At 39.6% G+C, this 22,407-nt stretch overlaps 2 protein-coding genes across 3 annotated transcripts; one reads left to right on the forward strand and one right to left on the reverse strand.

The window, feature by feature from the left end:
* The first annotated feature begins 1,130 nt into the window (after positions 1 to 1,130).
* On the forward strand, positions 1,131 to 10,719 carry LOC308361241 (peptidase M20 domain-containing protein 2-like). 2 transcript variants are annotated; one of them, XM_080833529.1, is made up of 8 exons: positions 1,131 to 1,209; positions 1,631 to 2,104; positions 2,671 to 2,819; positions 5,216 to 5,358; positions 5,454 to 5,608; positions 5,786 to 5,912; positions 7,563 to 7,670; positions 7,841 to 10,719. In XM_080833529.1, exons 2-8 carry the CDS (start codon positions 1,688 to 1,690, stop codon positions 7,978 to 7,980), a joined length of 1,239 nt encoding a protein of 412 aa, XP_080689655.1. In that variant the 5' UTR covers positions 1,131 to 1,209; positions 1,631 to 1,687; the 3' UTR covers positions 7,981 to 10,719. The 2 variants fall into 2 exon arrangements, with proteins under 2 accessions (XP_080689655.1, XP_080689654.1); XM_080833528.1 differs by lacking the exon at positions 1,131 to 1,209 and adding an exon at positions 1,248 to 1,543.
* Positions 10,720 to 10,891: 172 nt separating this feature from the next.
* On the reverse strand, positions 10,892 to 21,310 carry LOC308360944 (gamma-aminobutyric acid receptor subunit rho-1-like; the record flags this gene model as incomplete). Its single annotated transcript, XM_080833123.1, has 10 exons — positions 10,892 to 11,224; positions 12,157 to 12,353; positions 12,761 to 12,913; positions 13,019 to 13,159; positions 13,248 to 13,330; positions 14,377 to 14,600; positions 16,427 to 16,494; positions 17,579 to 17,685; positions 18,035 to 18,085; positions 21,204 to 21,310. The coding sequence occupies 10 exons, from the start codon at positions 21,308 to 21,310 to the stop codon at positions 10,892 to 10,894; spliced, it is 1,464 nt and encodes a 487-aa protein (XP_080689249.1).
* Between the last annotated feature and the right edge of the window lie 1,097 nt (positions 21,311 to 22,407).

The raw sequence follows: 22,407 nt of genomic DNA on the forward strand, positions 1-22,407 counted from the left end.
TATTTTATTCCAGTTGAGTTTTATTACATTTTCTCAGCTTTGCGCTGCAGACTCTCCAAGCCTTTTTGTGTGACAAATTTGCATCACCTTTTTAAAATCAAGGTGCTCTTTGTAATTCTAGCTAGCAAAAAAAGAGACTGAAAGGCAATGCAAGGATTTTGGCAAATGTACTTCTGATTCAGGAATTGAAAATATTCAGTTGCAAGTTCCATGAAGGTGTGAAAACCAGATGCATAAAATGCAAAAGCAGAAGTCACCAATATCCTACATAAATGGGGAATTCATAGGATATGGGTGAATGGGAGAAACGAGATACGATCAAAAAGTTCCGGGACTGCAAATGAAAAGCAAAAATTACCTGATTTAGATTTCGCCGTCATGTCCTTCAAGGTAGTCACCTGGAGCAGTGATACACCACTACCAGTGCCAAGTTGACGCCACCGTTGGCATGTTCAATGACCGATTCTTTAACCATGTTGCCCCCTTTAAGCAGCTGGTATGGTTGAGATATTGGTCCTTGTGGACGCCAACAGAGATGTCAACACAGCACCAAAACCCAATAATTGTGGCACACATGTTTTTGGGGAAAATGTGTATGTCAACATTTTTTTTTCCTTGAATAATTTTACTTCAATGAAAAGGTAAGATTTTTGTGAATATTTTGAGTGAAAGACTAAGAGGATAAACAGCTAAGGATTTTTTTCATAGACTGTTTTGCTCATATTCACTAAGGGTGCCATAATTGTGGAGGGCACTGTATATAATTAAAATCCATAATTATTATGAAAATGACATAAACGGACACATTTCACTGCACTTTCAATGTCTGGGCTATATGTCACAGACAGAAATATAAATATTACATATATGTCGATTACATTTCCATTTTAGCAATTGCATGTCATGAAAGGGGAAAGTGGACATGTAGGCTATAATTACATGATATATTGATACATTTATCTCGTTTCCGTTTGCTCTCTCACTCTCTCGCTCCCTCGTTCTGAACGAGGGTAGTAAAAGTCAACTGTACAACTAAATTAAAGTACAACTGGTCAACTTTCTGCTGTTTACTTTTCAGACTCACTCATCAACCACGGATCATACCAAACTGATCGTGAAACGGGTCTGACGCCGCCTGAGTTGCGATACTTCTGCGCCTCGGTTGTGTAGGCTATGCGTGTGTATTGACATCGCCAACTTTCTTCTGCGGTGAGATTGCCTTTGATAATGGCCGTCCTTACACAATATATAATAACAATAGGCCTCATTTTAATAGGCTACCGATTTGTAAGTAGAGTTGGCTGCTGTTGAGAGACCAAATGTGGGCTTGAACGCTGTGAAACTGTCAGGACTAAAATAACTCTTGTCGAGATGCCCTCTGCCGGGTAATGTTAGATTTACACGTTAGTAGAACAGTCAACTTCAGTAGCCAAGCGTGTAGCTGTCATTGCCCACTATCATAGAAATGCCCACTATTTGAACACAACACGCCATTGCTATAGGTCACCGTAATACAGGGACTGTACGACTCCGTGGGCTAAAGGTAACGATATAACTATATATATATATATATATATAACAACACAACCGCCTTGCTTGCTAACCATTCACAATATTGTCCTCGAAAAAGACACCACCGTCGGCCAAGTTTTAAAGCCAAAGTTTACAACGAAAAACTAGACCTACGATGACAACACTGCAAGGAGGGTCGGACCATCTTCAAGATTTGAAAAGACAAGTTGGTAACAAGATCGAAGAAGCCAAGGAGACATTTTGGCACCTGAGCCAAGACATATGGAGTTGTCCAGAGCTCGCTTATGAGGAGAAAAAAGCGCATGACAGATTGATCAAGTTTTTCAGTGAGGACAAGGGATGGGTCGTAGAGGGTCACTTTAAGCTTGACACTGCATTCCGTGCAACATGGGGACCTTTCGGAGGAAAGAGCGGTGATACAGAAGTTCACATTGGTTTCTTGTGTGAATACGATGCTTTGCCTGGAATTGGGCACGCTTGCGGCCACAATTTGATAGCAGAAGTCGGGGTAGCGGCAGCCGCAGGCCTAAAGTTTTTGTTGGAAACTCTGTCAGACTGCCCAAGTGTAAAGGTAAAACGCACAACATTGATATTTTGAAAAGTTGCCTATGATACTGCAAATGGCAATTCCTGCTTTGAATGTGATAGCTGTAAATACTGTTTTATGTATATACTTTTCCTTTAATTTTTCTCATCTTTATGCACTCTATCACTGTTTTTATGCTAATTTTAATAATTATTATCATTATTTTATTTATTTATTTGTTTTGCACTATATCCTTGTTTTTATGTTTAATTGATGTCTATTTTGGAGTGGATCGATGTGCATGTAATTTCTGTGTGCACGTGATGTATTTGCTGTAAAGCACTTTGAGCTGCATTCTTTTGCATGAAAGGTGCTATATAAATAAAGTTTATTATTATTATTAATAAATACTTATTTTTGTTTACATTCCTCTCCCATGGATTAATTTGTATGGACCAAGGCATTTTATAGGCTTGTGAAAGCCTACAGCCTACGCTATTTTTGTAAATATTCACTATTTTTGTGTAAAATGCTACAGAAACGTAACCAAGAGCCATGATTTGCCATATTTAGTTGCAATTGATATTCACTTAAACATATTTTTGTCTCAGATTACTGTGATTGGAACTCCTGCAGAGGAAGCTGGTGGAGGAAAGATTGACCTGATTGACATGGGGGCCTTTGAGGGGCTAGATGTGGTGTTCATGGCACATCCCTCCCAAGAGGACGCCACCTTTTTGCCCCTTCTGGCAGAGAATGAGTAAGAGCAGTTGCCTTGTTTAAGGCTTTGGGTGGAGAAGATGGAGAATAAGAGCAGTGGACTTGTTTAAGGCTTTGGGTGGAGAAGATGGAGAATAAGTTAGAGCAGTATAAGGCTTTGGGTGGAGAAGATGGAGAGTGAGTAAGAGCAGTGGACTTGTTTAAGGCTGGAGAAGATGGAGAATGAGTAAGAGCAGTGGACTTGTTTAAGGCCGGAGAAGATGGAGAATGAGTTAGAGCAGTGGACTTGTTTAAGGCTGGAGAAGATGGAGAATGAGTAAGAGCAGTGGACTTGTTTAAGGCCGGAGAAGATGGAGAATGAGTAAGAGCAGTGGACTTGTTTAAGGCTTTGGGTGGAGAAGATGTAGAATGAGTAAGAGCAGTGGACTTGTTTAAGGCCGGAGAAGATGGAGAATGAGTTAGAGCAGTGGACTTGTTTAAGGCTTTGGGTGGAGAAGATGTAGAGTGAGTAAGAGCAGTGGACTTGTTTAAGGCTGGAGAAGATGGAGAGTGAGTAAGAGCAGTGGACTTGTTTAAGGCTTTGGGTGGAGAAGATGTAGAGTGAGTAAGAGCAGTGGACTTGTTTAAGGCTGGAGAAGATGGAGAGTGAGTAAGAGCAGTGGACTTGTTTAAGGCTTTGGGTGGAGAAGATGTAGAGTGAGTAAGAGCAGTGGACTTGTTTAAGGCTGGAGAAGATGGAGAGTGAGTAAGAGCAGTGGACTTGTTTAAGGCTTTGGGTGGAGAAGATGTAGAGTGAGTAAGAGCAGTGGACTTGTTTAAGGCGGGAAAAGATGGAGAGTGAGTAAGAGCAGTGGACTTGTTTAAGGCTTTGGGTGGAGAAGATGGAGAGTGAGTAAGAGCAGTGGACTTGTTTAAGGCTTTGGGTGGAGAAGATGGAGAATGAGTAAGAGCAGTGGACTTGTTTAAGGCTGGAGAAGATGGAGAGTGAGTAAGAGCAGTGGACTTGTTTAAGGCTGGAGAAGATGGAGAGTGAGTAAGAGCAGTGGACTTGTTTAAGGCTTTGGGTGGAGAAGATGGAGAGTGAGTAAGAGCAGTGGACTTGTTTAAGGCTTTGGGTGGAGAAGATGGAGAGTGAGTAAGAGCAGTGGACTTGTTTAAGGCTGGAGAAGATGGAGAGTGAGTAAGAGCAGTGGACTTGTTTAAGGCTGGAGAAGATGGAGAGTGAGTAAGAGCAGTGGACTTGTTTAAGGCTGGAGAAGATGGAGAGTGAGTAAGAGCAGTGGACTTGTTTAAGGCTTTGGGTGGAGAAGATGTAGAGTGAGTAAGAGCAGTGGACTTGTTTAAGGCTGGAGAAGATGGAGAGTGAGTAAGAGCAGTGGACTTGTTTAAGGCTTTGGGTGGAGAAGATGGAGAGTGAGTAAGAGCAGTGGACTTGTTTAAGGCTTTGGGTGGAGAAGATGGAGAGTGAGTAAGAGCAGTGGACTTGTTTAAGGCTGGAGAAGATGGAGAGTGAGTAAGAGCAGTGGACTTGTTTAAGGCTGGAGAAGATGGAGAGTGAGTAAGAGCAGTGGACTTGTTTAAGGCGGGAGAAGATGGAGAATGAGTAAGAGCAGTGGACTTGTTTAAGGCTGGAGAAGATGGAGAGTGAGTAAGAGCAGTGGACTTGTTTAAGGCTTTGGGTGGGGAAGATGGAGAATGAGTAAGAGCAGTATAAGCGCTGGGTGGAGAAGATGGAGAGTGAGTAAGAGCAGTATAAGGCTTTGGGTGGAGAAGATGGAGAATGAGTAAGAGCAGTGGACTTGTTTAAGGCTTTGGGTGGAGAAGATGGAGTAGTTAATTCTTGCATGGCCAAAACTATGCGGATTCAAAACATTGCAACAATAGGTGACATAAACCTCTTTCTAAAACCATGAACATTATTATAATATTACCAGCATTAATATTGATGCCCAGGCTCTCTCTCTAGGCCTATTCATTTTTTCTGCAACCAACTCATGGCAATATATATTTTGATTTATGCACAGGGGAAGCAGGAATATACCCTCCCAAAATTTGGCGATAGTGTATTAAAGTAAAAAGTGATAGTGTATTAATTCATTCATTCAGCCTTTTTTCAGTTTTCATTAGCCATTACAGATTAACATGTTTAAGATAGACATATTCAGGAAAGTCTTGCCCATGTATTACCCGTAGGTGCCTGTTATGCTTCTGTTTCCTATTTCGGCATCATATTATTTTCTTGCTCTAACAATATTATTCTTATTATACAAGATGCATTTGAGGGAGAAAATAAGGTAAGGAAATGGAAAAATGTTCTGATCCCATGCTTTAAAAAAAGCAAGAAATAAAGATGTATTGCTAGCAGGCAGCAGTTGCTAGTAATTTGCAGACACAATAAAGTAATTAGTGTGTGCATATGAACTTGTTTCTCCTCAGTGTTGTTGTGAGGTACCATGGTAAAGCCGCCCACGCTGCAGCCTATCCTTGGGAAGGGATCAATGCTCTTGATGCAGCTGTCCTTGCCTATAACAACCTCTCTGTTCTCAGACAGCAGTTGAGGCCAGGATGGAAAATACAAGGTGAATCTTAGCATATTTCCCACATAGTCAGCCACATCATACATTTACCTTGTCTAATGCACAGCACCTCAGTTACTCTTGATGTGTGTGTGCAGGTATTATTCGCCAAGGTGGGGCTAAACCCAACATCATCCCAGACTTTACTGAACTTGAATATTACCTGCGTACACAGTCATGCAAAGACCTTCCGGCCATCCGAGCCAAGGCTGAAATGTGCTTTAAAGCAGCAGCCATGGCCACAGGTTGTGAGGTAAGTGGAATGAATGTTTATTTATTTCATTAAATGAAATTCCTCAGTTGGTTGACTGATATGCACTTTATGCAATGTAGTTCCCCTGTAAATGAGCTGGTAGCCTACCAATATAGTCACTTTCTGTGCAAAAAATATTGAACTAAAGAAAATCATTTGCCATAATGTCACTTCTAGGTTGAGGTTATATTTGCCAAAAATGAATTTCACGAATTACTGCGTGTTCCTACCCTGGAAAGGCTGTTCGAACAAAATGGAAAAGATCTAGGCATGGAGTTCATCACAGACATCAAAGACTGTGATGGTAAGCATACACGCAAAAACCTTTCAACATATAGAGGTCATGTTTGCACACAGAACTACATTTTAACCCTGGACATATTCATATATTCTCCCATTTTGTTAAGCACATGTGCAGATACATTGCTTGTGTATGTACCTCAGCTGGCATAAATCAGTCATGCATTGTTGATCTGTGTGGGTACACCTTGGCACTACAGTAGTTTGGTTTGTTTCCTCTCTCTTTTAATCTGTGTTGCCGAACCCTTTTCCTAACGATGTCTCATTTGATTGGTTTGCTTAATTGACTAAATAAGCACCCAAATGTAATTCACCAGATCGGTTACCCACTTGACTTCACCAATGCAGCTGGGGGTTCACTTACTTTTGCAAATACTCTACTCCATGTTTCATGTAGTTTTTTGGCTACTCACACAATTCCCTCTAACAAGTACATGCAATTGATAAACATAAACCTGACATAACATTAATGGAAAACTAGAAAATGCATTTCCTGAAGGAAATACCAGTGCATGAAATGCAAAAGTTAGGAAAGGAAGAAGAAAAGAAAGAAGAGTGAAAGAAGGAAAGAAGAAAGGAAAGAAGAGTGGAAGAAGGAAAGAAGAAAGGATAGAAGAGTGAAGAAAGGAGAGAAGAGAGGATGAAGGAAAGAAGAGTGAAAGAAGGAAAGAAGAAAAGTAGGAAGAGTGAAGAAAGGAAAGAAGAGTGGAAGAAGAAAAGAAAGAAGAGTGAAGAAAGGAAAGAAGAGTTAAAGAAGGAAATAATAGTTGAAGAAGGAAAGAAGAAAAGGAAAGAAGAAAGGAGAGTGAAGAAAGGAAAGAAAAGTGAAAGAAGGAAAGAAGAGTGGAAGAAGGAAAGATGAGTGGAAGAAGGAAAGAAGAGTGAAAGAGAAAAAGAGAGTGAAAATATTGAAAAAAGGAGATAATAATGGAGTGAAGAAGAGAGATTGAGTGTGAGAGAAAGTAGACTGAGAAAGAAAGATGGAGAGATGGAGAGAAAAAAAAATTGAGAATGGATGGTGTCTTAATGTTCCTAGTTACAGTTAAATTGAGAGGGACAGAGAGAGAAGAGGTTCCTTTGATTTGGCGCAGCTGTCAGTAAAGCACAGGTGCAAGCCAGTTTAAAGACCCTATTATGATGTCATAATGGCCCAATGTAAGTCAATGGGAGAAATTTATATTCGTTTTTCTTTAATATCTTAAAAAGTATAAAGTTTAGAAAAGTGAAAAATACATAGCATAAGTGTCGTTTACAAGACCTACGCGACAAAGTTTGAATGAAGTTTCTACATTAAGCGGTTCGGGCTGAATTAATCGCAGAAAAAGGTAACAAGAAGAAGAAGAAGAAGAAGAAGAAGAAGAAGAAGCCTAGGAATAACAATACAGGGCATTTCATGCACTGTAATTGGTGATGAAAAAATGAAAAATCATGGTAAAACAACAGAAAACTCTCAACTGCTCAAAGGGGTTCACATACTTTCAAGTGGCACTGTATATTTCCTCCGGAGGGGCAAATTCAGTCGAGTAGGCCCCCTCCTGGCACGTCCCTGCTAGCACATGTTTGCCACCTTTATTGGGTCATCTTACAGGGGAAGTTATATGCAGGTCTCTCCGTTCCAGCTGATCTTCTAAGAGTGTATTTCTCTTCCTTTCAGGTTCAACAGATTTTGGGAATGTATCATTTGTTGTGCCGGGTATTCACCCCTACTTCTACATTGGCTCTGATGCTTTAAACCATACGAAAGAATACACCGTGGCTGCTGGTGGGTCTGAAGAATGTTTGAATTATAATGTGATCTTATAAATTATACACGTGGTTTCTAGAATTAACCTACAGCTAGTTTACAGCAGATCTCTTTTAAATTAGACAGCCATGTCCTTGTGAATTTTCTGGCCATTCTCTAATTATGTTTAATAATATCTTGGTCTTTAGGTTCCGAGACAGCCCAGTTCTACACCTTGCGGACAGCCAAAGCTTTGGCGATGACAGCCCTTGATGTCCTTTTCTGCCCAGAGATGATGCAGAGCGCAAAAACAGAGTTTAATGAGGTTAAGATGAAAAAAGATCAGTAGCTGAAAAGAAGGTTTCCCAGGGCCCAAAGACATAGGTGGAGCCTCTGCATATCATTAACAATAGGAAAAGAAATTAGCCAAGCTTTAAAAAGGCTGTTATGAAACCTAAATGGGACACAACAAAAATTAAATATTTTAGTAGTCAATATTTGTAAGAATTTAGATGTACTGTATGAGGAATATGACTGTATTTTGGGAAGTCAAATAAAACAGGGTTTGAAGAGATGGAGATCAATACCAGACGGAATACTTATACTAAGAGTGGAATTAGTACAAAGCTATGGGCCTCCTATTCTCATCCCAAACATTACCAATACCAATACCAGGATTGTATTTTAAAACAAGGAACACAATTATTTCAAACTGTATTTGGAATTGCAGACATAAGAAAAGAAGGAGAATTAGGTGAATTAGGTGTCCCAAATGTACAGAATTAATTTCATCCAACACTAATACACAATAATGAAGTTTGTAAATGGGAAACTATTTGAATTGGGCCAAATATAGGAAGAACAGCATGGGAAAATATACAGTGCAGAGCCAAATGCATTTAATAAACTGTAGTGAATTGGAAACATACGTATATGCAAAACCCTAAACATAAATAGTGAAAGTGTATATCTCAGAGAAACAGCACACGACCCTGACTTTATTCCAAACAGATTTGATAGCTGGGCTAATAAGGGGTTAGCAACAAACTCTAATTTATTTACACACACATTACATTCATATGAAATGATAGCCTCCAAATATGCATTTACAGGTGAGAAATTATCTCATGAAACATTTAGAAGAGGACAACTCAAAAAAATAATTTAATATAGTAGCTGATTCAAATTAGAAACAAAGCTAAACAAATCTTTCAAATAACTATAAAATATTGAAAAAGCTCACCATTGTAGATAAGAAGGTTTAAGAGAAATGGTAAGAAATTATTAGAAATGAACAAATCAGCAGAAGTTTAAAAAAGTCTCCCAAAGTGGAAACTTCAAAGAATGACATTAAAAATACTGGAGGGAATTGGCTTGGAAAGTGAGCATGAGATATTATGTTATGCCTTATAAGTAAGGGACATGTTACCCCTTAGCAGGGATTAGTTCCTGGAGAGGATGTGGGGAAGCAAGCAGCAGATTAGACACACACCTTCTCTTTGAGTCCAGTATTAAAACCCTTTTGGCAAGAGTTTGAGAAAAATTATAATGCATGATATATGTGAAGTCCAAACATGACATGAATTTTGATTTTCCTGTCTCTAAACCTTTCTAAAATGTTTCCTTTACCCGAGACTTCAAGTCTACCAGTTCCTATAGGTTATATACTAAACCATATGAGTTTAATTAATTTCATAAACAATAAGGTTCTTCAACAGTTTGGAAGTTTCACTGAGTAATCAGAATATGAACTAAAAATCTAAATGTGAGCAATTAGGCAGTTTACAGCGTAGAATAAAGAATCAGTGTAGGGTACGTGTAGTAGGGGTCAGTATAAAGACACTAAATGGGTGAAAGGGTATCCTCAGTGAATCAAGCATGGGAGGATGGTACACATAATGGAATAATCACCGCTGCCCTTCAAAAGTATCAGTTGTAATTACATTACAGATGGTTGGATGTTGGATATTCATCAATGACACTATACCTGCTGGCACATAACTTATTATAGGCTTCATGATAGGATAGGGATAGAAATTATGACTAATGCCTTATATCTCCAGCAACATTTGAGAAAAAAAAAAGAGAAAAAAGGCTTGGATATATGGTACTTACCTGGAAGGGCATTTCAGTTTTCTGCTTAGGCTAGTCTTGTTAGTAATACCCTGTCACAGACATTTGGCTTTGCATTGGCATGGCATGAACCTTTGACCCCTGTGATCCATTCTATTGTTCCAGCTGTCCAACTCCAGAATGCCTCTTTAAACAAGGCATCACCACATACAGCACATTACAACACATCACATTCAAAAGTGAGTCAAATTATTTTCTGACATGCACAGAATCAGGGATGTGGTATTAGATTATTAGTGTAATCTGTTATGAATAAATAAAATGAAACTCTAATGCATTACAGTAGGAAAAAAAAAATCGAGATATTGGTTAAAAAAAATCTTAGTTTTGAATATATAATATGCAATGGGCCAGGCAGGAATATCAGTAATTTTTTTTTCCCATTCCTGTGTCTAAATTAAGAGTTTGAACAAATATGACAACTATATTCCTTTGTGCTTCAAAGGTACAGTGTGTAGTTTGAGTGGCATCTTGTGGTGAGGTTATTGAATTGCAACCAGCTGAATAATCTCAAGCCAGTGTTTTGGTTTGTCATAACAGAAGATTTACTCTTCTAAGAATGTGATATACAGGGTTATACGAAACGTCTTTCCACTGCTGCCATTTTTAAATAATGAGAATCTACACAGATTTGACACTTCATAAAAGTTTTATTTGCCCCCTTATAAATAAGTAACTTCTTTCATTACATAATAAATTAGGCATTATCCATAATACATAATTTGCTGTAACATTAACCATTCTTAATAAAGAATTCACAACAGATACAAAACCATCAGATGCAAGCAGAGGTGAACAGTAACTGAGGTGAGGTCAGAATTATCTTCCCTTCCTTTGTTGCACTTCACAGTAGATTGGAAATATAAAAATTTCACAATTTGTTTAAAATGTCTACTTTTTTCTAGCACATACTCACATGAAGATGATCATTATTAAATTTACTTCAATCATGCAACTTGGTTTTGAGGTCTCTTGTGCTGTTTTGGCTTGCTTATTGGTGGCATTTACTGTCGAGTGCCTGATGTTGTTAAAGCCATATTCACCCCCTGGATGATGTTGAAGCATTCAGAGAAATTCTTTGGAGTGCCAGCGAGTACCATCCCAATGAACATTTTTCTCAAGGGATTTTATAAATAGATGGACCAGTAAATAACGTTGAAGAGCGTGTACGCCCCAGGAAAGATGACTCGTGAATATTTGTCTATGGCGTGTGTGTCAATCCACATGCTGTTGTATGCTGGTGGGTTTCCAGTGTGGAGGGCGGCCTGGTCCTCGCCCAGCGCCAGCTGCACCAGAATCCTCTCTTGCTGGACACCGTTCTCCTCTGGCTTGCCGTAGTTTCCTGTGGTATTTATGTCCTCTGGTATTCCATAGGTTCCTGTGGTGTTGACATCCATATCACTATAGCTGCTGCTCATCATCATCTCATCAGGGTGGGCTAGGCCACAGGTACATGGAAGCTGAAAAGAAGATAGCTAGCAAGGTAAGCCACCTTAACATTGTTAGATACCGTAAAAGAAGATAGCTGGCCAGGTAAGCCACATTGTTAGACACCGTAAAAGAAGATAGCTAGCCAGGTAAGCCACCTTAACATTGTTAGACACCGTAAAAGAAGATAGCTGGCCAGGTAAGCCACATTGTTAGACACCGTAAAAGAAGATAGCTAGCCAGGTAAGCCACCTTAACATTGTTAGACACCGTAAAAGAAGATAGCTGGCCAGGTAAGCCACATTGTTAGACACCGTAAAAGAAGATAGCTGGCCAGGTAAGTCACCTTAACATTGTTAGACACCGTAAAAGAAGATAGCTGGCCAGGTAAGCCACCTTAACATTGTAAGACACCGTAAAAGAAGATAGCTGGCCAGGTAAGCCACCTTAACATTGTTAGACACCGTAAAAGAAGATAGCTAGCCAGGTAAGACACCTTAACATTGTTAGACACCGTAAAAGAAGATAGCTAGCCAGGTAAGCCACCTTAACATTGTTAGACACCGTAAAAGAAGATAGCTGGCCAGGTAAGCCACCTTAACATTGTTAGACACCGTAAAAGAAGATAGCTAGCCAGGTAAGCCACCTTAACATTGTTAGACACCGTAAAAGAAGATAGCTAGCCAGGTAAGCCACCTTAACATTGTTAGACACCGTAAAAGAAGATAGCTGGCCAGGTAAGCCACCTTAACATTGTTAGACACCGTAAAAGAAGATAGCTAGCCAGGTAAGCCACCTTAACATTGTTAGACACCGTAAAAGAAGATAGCTAGCCAGGTAAGCCACCTTAACATTGTTAGACACCGTAAAAGAAGATAGCTGGCCAGGTAAGCCACCTTAACATTGTTAGACACCGTAAAAGAGTGCCTCCAGGACAACAGGCCTACAACATGATATAATGTACCTTCTCTCTCAGTTTCCTCTCTTTCCGTTCTTGCACTGTAGACAGGTAGTTGACAGCGGCGTACTCGATCACAGACAGAAACACAAAGACAAAGCTGACCCACAGGTAAATGTCCACAGCTTTGATGTAGGAGACCCGAGGCATTGAGGCGTTCACTCCAGTGATGATGGTGGACATGGTAAGCACCGTGGTGATCCCTGGAACACAGGAGGCAACAGCACCTTGGTCAATGACACACACAGTAACACAGTAATTAAGTTCATTTGAAGGTAGTGTTTTATCCAAGCCCAGCTGTTTCCAGAAGCACTTTTGGAAAAATGACATTATCCTCAGACCCACATCTTCAAATCTTTCTTTGGTGAGATATTGGAATGCACCAAAGCATAACACAAAACCCACTAGAAGGAAATCTTAATAAAGTATTATTCATTCTGTGTGCAACAACCCAACAGGGTCTAATATCCTGAATTCTTACCCTTTAATTTCACACCAAGATTTTGAGCTGAAATTTAAAACAATTTTTCAACACTCTTAGTGTATTTTAGTAAAACAGTTTCAAGTTTACAGAAAAACGGATTAATCAGCTGCACATGAGGGTGTTCACCTAATGGGACTCTGGCTGGTACAGCCCGCCTATCAATCCAGAAGGACACCCACGATAACATGACCATCAGAGTGGCAGGGAAGTAGGTCTGCAGCAGGAAGAAGAAGATGTGGCGTCGCAGAGTGAAGGTGATGAACAGGCGATTGTACCAGCCTAAGGGGTAACAACATACCAAAGAAAAATCAATCAATATACACTGAATTCAGTCCATCCATTTCTGTGACATTTTCTTCCACTGAAGCCGTGGCAGAGCAGTACCGGTGCTGCTGTAGAAGGCGAGCTTTGTAGAAGTGTGGAACTTCTGAATGAGAAACTGTGAAACTGATATCCTCTCATCGGTCTGCAGCGAGTCATTCCCTTTCTTCCAGTAGAGCATTAGGTCATCATCTGTGTATGCGTCTACAACAGGGAACACAAGCATTCCATTGGACTCTTTTTAAATGGGAATTTATAGAAAAGTCAAGAAAATGGTGGTTTGCTTACTTACAACTTTCTATTTCAAGAGAGCATGTCTGTGTGTCCAGAGGAAATCGACTGAGGTCCATGCTGCACATGGCTGTGACTGTGACCCTAGAAAGACACAGTTTAGTTCTTACTGAAGCAGTGACCATCACATGTACGTCATGAACTCCAGGAAACAAGAGGGAAAAGGCTCTGGGGTATTGGCTAAAAATGAACATTTGTTAAAATAGAACCACTGGAAATGGATGCTGACAAACTGGATGAAGATCATGTAAATCCAGACATTGCCCCAGAGGTATTGGAGAGGGGGGAGAGGTATTATTTTTGTGCATTCAATGTACTGATGGATATTTTCATGAACATCTGAGCTAATCCCTCCGGGTATTTAATGATAAATTCCAACAGGGGATCGTCTAACTGCCGCAGTTAAAGGTATAAAGCCTTCCCACAATCTGTTCCTACCCAGCCAAGCTCTATCCAGAGCCCCAGTGAGAAAGCTGCCTTTCATCCCTGCTGCAGTACACTCCACATGGCCAACACATCTGTATTTATTATTCCTACGTGGAGGGACCGCATCATTGCCCCAAGCAGTGTGTTATTGAGATCAAACATCATGTTTTATATCCAAACAAAGGGGGGAAACCTATGCTTCATGTGCAATGATGTGCAAAACAGTCATGACTCCATGACCATACTTTCTGCGTCCAGTTAGAGACCAATAGCATAACTTCACTCAGCCAATATGTCACATTCCCAACCCAAGCTCTTTATTACGGTTTTCAAACTATAATTAAAGCAATGGAAATTTTGTGAAGTTGGTAAAACTATGTAGACAATATTGCACTGAGATATGGCTTCCATTTGATGGGATTTATCATGATATGCTTTAACCTACCAAAGCTTTTGGAAATGCTACCCACAGAATGTTTAATGTTACCAGGTGGACTGGGTCATTAGAAACATGACATTTGACACACATAATTGCATGACTAGCTGTTTCCATTATGTAACAAATGCCTTGACACTTGACCAATGTACACCTCTCATGTGCATGATAACATAGCCTTGCCTGCCAATATCATTTCAGTGGATTATTGTGTTGAGGAATTAAAATCCCAGTGAATTTGCATGGATACTGGCAGCTGGGAGTTTACCTCAGGCTGTAGAGAACTTTGCCATCAGGGAACACTCTCAGCATTACGTTCTCCGTGGTAGTGTCATGGGTGAATGACCTCTTAGAGTGGACGAAGAACATGTCAGGTACCCATATTTTCTTCACCAGACGACTATCAAAGGTCATGCTCTGGTTCTTGTTGCTAGGGAAGGACAGGCGTTCATCTTTCCAGTAGTGTCTCAGGTACAGGGTCATGGTGAAGTCCTGTGTTGAAGTGTTGAACATAAATACTACTTATTGCCAGTGTTGTTTGCATTAACACTATTGCATTATGTATAATATGTGTAAGGGATAATGTATAGAACGCAGGTCATTGTCGGGAAAATAAGCCCCGACAGGGCGAACAGCACCCCGACGCGAAGCGGAGGGGTTTTGCTTCACCCTGAAGGGGCTTATTTTCCCGACAATGACCGGCGTTCTATACATTATCCCGCTTATTATACGGTTACTACTTAAACAAACAAATTACTTAACACCGTGTGTCTTTTGTCCTGTGTCTTGTTACTATACGTAGTGTTTAAAGGCAGAGAAATAGTTCGCCAAAGACGTTGAACTTCAAAGACAGTTGAACATTCTTTAGAACACAGCTGTTCAACCGTCCGCTGAAACTCCCTTGATAAGTTACCGTACTACTTGCGGAGTGCTACGAAAGATGTGAATCAGAGGCAAAAAGGCCACTTTCCTTGACAGCGGTCATTAAGTCCATAGCATGTATGTATATATATATATTTATTACACGGCTCTTCTTCTATAAATATATATATATGTATATATATATATTTATTACACGGCTCTTCTTAATGCTGTAGAATGCTCCATTCACTTGAATGGGGCTTCCCAACGTTCTGCGGTCAACTATTTTCCGATAACTGACCGTTGCTATGGACTTAATGACCGCTGTCAAGGAAAGTGGCCTTTTTGCCTCTGATTCACATCTTTCGTAGCACTCCGCAAGTAGTACGGTAACTTATCAAGGGAGTTTCAGCGGACGGTTGAACAGCTGTGTTCTAAAGAATGTTCAACTGTCTTTGAAGTTCAACGTCTTTGGCGAACTATTTCTCTGCCTTTAAACACTACGTATAGTAACAAGACACAGGACAAAAGACACACGGTGTTAAGTAATTTGTTTGTTTAAGTAGTAACCGTATAATAAGCGGGATAATGTATAGAACGCCGGTCATTGTCGGGAAAATAAGCCCCTTCAGGGTGAAGCAAAACCCCTCCGCTTCGCGTCGGGGTGCTGTTCGCCCTGTCGGGGCTTATTTTCCCGACAATGACCTGCGTTCTATACATTATCCCTTACATATATATTAGGGGTATATCTCGATTCTCTCTAAAAAACGATTCTGTCTCGATTCAGGAAAGTTCATAATCGATTTTGGAATTAAACATTTATTTTATTATTATTATTATTTTTTCACATCAATAATTCATCTGTTCACACAAAGTAGGATGTGATTTTAGACTCTGAGTAGCAAACTCGAATGTTTTAAAAGTCGAAATGCATCGATAATCGCTTTATTGGTTTAGAATTGATAATCGATAATCGGTTTTGAATCGAAACGTTGACCTCTGAATCGGAATTGAATCGTGAGGTGCCAAGAGATTCCCACCCCTAATATATATACTATAACCATGCATTATGACATCTGACCCACTCCAGTGAAAGTTCTGATAATCCATCATCTAATTTGACCCATGTCTTGATCTGTTTGTTTACATGTTAGATTAAGGACAGTGTGTAAAATCAGTAAGTAATGGCTAGACTTCTTTTATGTGTGGGCTAAAAAAAATAGTGTTTTCTGCATGCGTGTCTCTGACTGCTCTAACTGTGAATATTATGTGGATGTATAGAACTGAATGCTGGAAAATGCTGAATCCTGTATGCTGTGAAGTGACACCCTGCAGCTACTTACACCTTGCAATTTGAATTGCTTTTGTATTCAAATACATTCTGCAACATCAGTGATGTTGACCTGGAAATCAATTTCAATGATTGTGTTTTTACAAAGAGAGAGAGAGAGGTTTACCATATCAACTTCAGAAATTTTGTCCAAACTTTCAACTTGGACATCTACACCTACAGGAATGGCTGGTCCTGTAAAAAAAAAAATCAAAACTTCATTCAGTTTACAAACCCTCTTCCTGCCATTTTTAAGGGGAAAATAAATATTTCACAGAATACATAGATCCACAAAAAACTATTTTTTTGACAAAACAAAGGCACATAAATGAGGTTTCAAACTCTTCAGTGTGGGTATGACTGTTGATATGATATTCCGAGTGCTGCTGGAACAGAAAACATAACAGTATACATTTTTATATATTCTGTCTCTATTATATTGTGTAAAACACAGGAGAAGCTCCCAGTTTCCATAATCCCTCTTTTCACAAGGATCTACTGGGTATCCCATAATCCCTAGCACTACACAGCCTCAGCAAAATCCCAGCGCTATTGCCACGGAAACTATAAGTATAGGATTGATTTGGGTCGTTGCTGAATTTAATGTACAGCACAAAATAAACAACTCTAAAATGTAAAATCAGGGCATTTAAATATCTTCAATTTCTGGGAATACGTTAAGCATTAGAACACTCAGGTTTCATCATACTTCATTTGAACTTGTGAGAAGTGAAAAGGTCAGTGCTTGTATATAGCTGCCTGCTCTAGGTCTTAAGATTCTGGAAGATTAGCAAACTCTGGCATGATTTATTGCTACACTCAAGACTGGTCATGGTCTGTAATTATCTGTCTGCTCCCTGATATTCTAATCCAGGATATGTTATGTAATCAATTCAGAATAGTGCAGGAGATAGGAACATCCATGGGTAGAGCCATTGTCTAAAGTCTGGCCACCTCTCGTGCCACTTGACACGGCACCGCCTTTCAGACAAAACTCAACCATCAAAAAACAGTCCTTCAACTGCTTTCACGGTTGCCAGGTAAGTTTACAAGATTTCATCATGATCCCTGAATCATGCAAAACTGTACTTTCTTTACACGTATACAGTTCATAAGCAGAACAAAAAGTGATTTGTTTGAAAAAAAAGTTATATAAGTAAGTTATATTATATAAATACGTTTCTGAGGAATGGTCTCAGCCTGGATAGACACAAGTGATAATGAAGTCTGCTGTTACCAGTGAATATCAGGACTCTGATATGAATTTAAAGCATCTCACCTCCAAAACCAGGCCTCATGGTGAAGTCATGGTCATCTATTCGGAGGAGCTGCTCAGATTTTGTCACAGGGAACTTGGTCATATCAGAACTCCTTTTTAGAACTGGGCTGTCAGAGAGAAATGCAATGTCACTGACACTGGCCTTCTAAACAGGTCGACGAGTTTGCCTCGCATTGCATTGTCTGAGACCTAACACTGTATGGCAATGAAAGCAAGGAAGTGGGAATAAGGACAAAGCCTGCAGTCAGAGGAAGGGTTGAAAGTTGTATACTTCTAGTGACCCAAAAGGACATCATGCTCTTGTGTTCCTGTGAATTTATCGAAAGATAAACTGGAAATAAAATGTCTCACAGCAGTATATTGGGTTGTCAGGAGAGGATCAATCATAAATGGGTTGTCAGAAGAGGATCAATCATAAGTGGGTTGTCAGAAGAGGATCAATAAGAAATGGGCTACCTGCCAGATGAAAATCCTCTTCCTCCAGCCACGTGGGACTCTCTTTTGGATCTGTGAAGTAGAGCGCTTAATCAACTTTGTTCTTTCATTAAATAGCATTATCTGGTACTTATGACCATAAGAAACAGTTGGATATATAAAGAGAGGTACTGACCTCTAGTTTATTCATGTTAATAATTATGAATAATTAAATATAGGTACCCAATCTTGATGAAAAGCTTTAAATTAGACAACATTTATTTATTTGAAGTAAAACAAAGATGGCCATTAAGTGATGTAATGGAGAATGGCATTTTGACATTTTAATATAAACCTACTCCCTCTTCAAAAATATCTTTCAATGAAATAAGCATGTACTTGTGCTGTAATCATCCTGTAATTTCTTATATTTATTTTAAAACTATGGTGGGTTTTAAGGTTTTTTAAAAAAAATCTTTCGTAGATCTGAGTAGCAGGGTATTTCATATTGGAAATTCAGTTTTTAACCTTTCCTTAGCAGCCACACCCAAACATCTGTCAAATCTTCTCTGTTGAGTATGAGGCCTATATGCCCAGAGTCTGAAATGACTGAAATTTCACATTACATTCCTACTCCCTTTGAACCTTTAATCACATCTTACGCGGCCTTAGGACACTGTGGAAACCATATCACTACACTTAGATCCATTATGTATTCACGTCACAAGGTCACAAAAGATTATAGATGCCTGGACTTCTCCAGGTAGAGAAGCTTTATAGGGACACATGCCAGATCAAACCAAGCCTTATGGAGGGCATACCTGCTCTGACGACACAGAGTAAGCCTGACAGGAGAATGTAATCAATCAGATACTCAAACGGTGATGGAAACATAACATAAAATATATTACAGAAGTTGTGCCATTGCTGTGTCAAGTGTTTATGTTCAAAATTTAAAAAAAGTATTGGTGCGCTACCAAAAGCAACCCATATCTCCATGCTTGCATCATATGCAGTATAAGGAAATCCCTCAGCAGAGAAATTAAGCAGAGAAAATAATTTATTTTCTCAAAGTTCAAATGAATCTGTGACCAACAAACATTGTTGTACTGCTACTGCTGATGTCATTGCATGATTCAGATAAGGACACAATTGTAAAGCTGATTTGATGTAAAAAGACGAGTGAGCTCTCAAGCAATTCAGGAAAGTATAAAGGAACGGTCTTCCTTCACTACATTGATGTATCAACTTGATATAACAACTCCCCCTGCACAAGAAAATGTGCACTCATCTAACACAGGTCGATATTCAGACCTGACAGCACTAAAGTGTGTCTCCGTGGCATTCGCGTTTTTTGACATTGAAGATTACTTGGACAATGATATGATGTGACAAATGCTTAGGGAGCAAGGCGCACTTAGATATTCTGGAGTCATTGTCAGCCTCTTCAGGAGAACAAGACATTCTCTACTCTTGGCTTCCCACTCATGCACAGACAAACAAAAGATACTAAAAGCTTCGCTCCCATTGTAGCCTATACCCTCCTACAGGACAAGAGTGTAGTTGTAGTCAACATGGATGTCAGAAAAAAGACTGCTAGCAGCAAAGAGCCAGCGGTAGCTCTGAGCTTCTCCAAATCGATCTACAGTATAGGGATTCATTTTTTAAAAGAAAGGGGTTTCAGAGGTCCATTTAACTAGAGCATTTGTGTAAGGAGGATTTTTCATCTAAATGTAAAATGTCAGATGAAGTATAACGTATAGTCATAGTTTGTAAATAGTGTTTGATATAATCCCTTTTTGATAAGTTTGTATGCTTCCATTAATCTATGGAATCTGAAAAGAAAAAGAAATACAAACACAAATCCATCAGTAGTGTGTAGGGACAGAAACTGGAACTTTATACAAATACATAGTGTGTAGGGACAGAAACTGGAACTAAATACAAATAAATCAGTAGTGTGTAGGGACAGACACTGGAACTAAATACATATCCATCAGTAGTGTGTAGGGACAGAAACTGGAACTTTATACAAATACATAGTGTGTAGGGACAGAAACTGGAACTAAATACAAATAAATCAGTAGTGTGTAGGGACAGACACTGGAACTAAATACATATCCATCAGTAGTGTGTAGGGACAGAAGCTAGAACTAAAAAAGGAAAAGAAGCGGTGAACAAGGCCTCAGGCAGTTCTCTTTGTTGTTGCTGTGATTCTCTTTCTATCTCACTCACACACACACACACACACACACACACACACACACACACACACTGGGAGGAGAGTGTGTGTGTGAGAGAGAGAGATAGCAAGGGAACATCTACCATGATAACTGTGCTGTGTATAAGGGGTCTACTTAGAAACTCTGACTTTTGCCAGCGGGAATAATAAAACTTTGATTGTGTGTGACACTCCAGAAAGTAAACCCTATCGCAGACTGCCATCACAGAAAACTCAATGCACACAAACTATCACAACTAGCTTCTGACTGTACATTCTCTTTTATTTAATCATGCACATTATTCCACAATTAGGCTTTTGCATGAATTATAGCAACCAAAATGTTTTAATTAAGAAGGGTGGGAATTGTGCTATTTCGGTTACCAATAAGGAACCAAGGCTATAACAACAAATCAATTGACAACCGCCCCCACTCCCACACCAGACCACCAACACACACACACACACACACACACACACACACTGCACACAAGCCGAAATAGATGTTATGCAACATTAATGTGGATGAGTAATTATAGGCTATTTCGCACGTTTTGAGGTCATTAACCGTATTGGTTTGAAAAAAAAATGCGTTTGCTCAATGAATGAAAATTATTTATTTTCTCAGAAGAAGAATCATTTCTTAGAAGTGACAATCCAGCAGGTTAGGTTGGATTACTAACCTAGGCTACCAACGTGGTAAGGTTAACGATGATGTTTTTGAAAAGTACCTTAATTGGGAAGACTCTAGCTATGACTCCTCAGCGAAAATCCTATGAAGATCGCCACTGCTGTGTTTATTGATGTGAGTTTAGTCTACGCGACAAAGGGATGAAATACTGAAATGTCTTTTTTCATTTATCGTTCAAACTACGAATGTGGTGTGAAAAGTTTCATCACACTTTCTCAACACTTCCGAATCTGCTGTGCATTGTCTGTCCATGCTGACACTATTTCACAGACGTGCAAACACAACAACATGCTCTTTACCTGATTTGACTTTGTGTTTGAAGTGGAAGTCCTCTCTTCATGTGAGTCGAACTGCAGAAACCTCCGAAAAAACAGACGTAGAAGAGCAAGAGGGCACCCGCACGCATGGTCCTTGTACTCACAGTGGGATAGGAAGATAGCTAATCCAACTGGATTGGTCTCAAATGAGAATTAGTTCACACACATTTTCCGTTAAGGTAGAATTCAGAGAAACAACTGGTCTAGAATCATTTTATGACCATTTGATCTTCAGCACAGAGTAGACTTCAAAACCAACAAATCCTAACGTAAGCTGCCACGCATAGCCTGTTCTGTAGTGGTAGCCTATGTAGGAGTACCGCACTGACGTAAGTAGGGGAGGCTGACGGTGATGCTCTGGGTGCGCCCCGTCAATACATAAGAATTCGGCATTTCCATCCTTCTCTCTCATGTGTGCGCTCGCGGGATTCTCGTTCATGGTAGCCTAAGCACACGCAAGAAAGTTGTGCCATGCACAATCTAAGTGGCTGAAGCTCATTTTAAGTAACTTAAAGAAACCTTCTACTGACGTAACTAAAGTGAATGAGTATCTAAGTGGCACCAGCTCATTTCCAGTAACTTAAATAAACCTTCTATTGACGTAGCCTAACTGAAGTGAATGAGAGCGCCTGGAGCATGCGGACTGTGTGACAAAGACTTCCCTGCGAAACAAGGCTTGAATATAAATCGATTGATTGGAACATTATTGTATTATATAACTTATATGAAATTACTTAATAAATGAAATGACTGCTCCAGCCAAAACATTATCATTTTGCCGTAGTTTTTAGTTAAAAACCTCAGTAGGCCTATAGGTTTTTTTTGTCTTTCTTTTTAGGATCACTCAGATGCCAGCCAACTTAAGCAGTGAACCCAATGATGGAGGGCTTGCTTCAACGGATTTTAAACGCACTTTGAACAGAATAAACGTCGATCGGATCAATACTAAGGTCGCTAGCTCATTATGTGGACCAACAGTAGGCTATGGATGAAACTCATCCTACATTACAATGAAAATGTTAATCTCCTGGTCCATGTTGTGTCAACCCCCTCAAAACCCTCTCCGTATCTTCATGGATAGGACTAGGCCTACTCAATAGAGACCACCCTGTTATTAGAGGCAATGTCTCTGTCACACTGTTCCTCAGTGTCTTTAAACGTCATCGTCAGTAGAACTTGAAATATA

Source organism: Sprattus sprattus (genome assembly GCF_963457725.1).
Source record: "Sprattus sprattus genome assembly, chromosome: 2".
Lineage (NCBI taxonomy): Eukaryota > Metazoa > Chordata > Actinopteri > Clupeiformes > Clupeidae > Sprattus > Sprattus sprattus.

What these genes read in the sequence shown, in the direction of transcription:
- LOC308361241 (XM_080833529.1), top strand. Translation starts at nt 1,688, where the DNA reads ATGACAACACTGCAAGGAGGGTCGGACCATCTTCAAGATTTGAAAAGA. An exon ending in CCCCTTCTGGCAGAGAATGA is followed by an intron (nt 2,820 to 5,215) that starts GTAAGAGCAGTT and finishes GTTTCTCCTCAG; the next exon opens with TGTTGTTGTGAGGTACCATG. An exon ending in AGAATACACCGTGGCTGCTG is followed by an intron (nt 7,671 to 7,840) that starts GTGGGTCTGAAG and finishes CTTGGTCTTTAG; the next exon opens with GTTCCGAGACAGCCCAGTTC.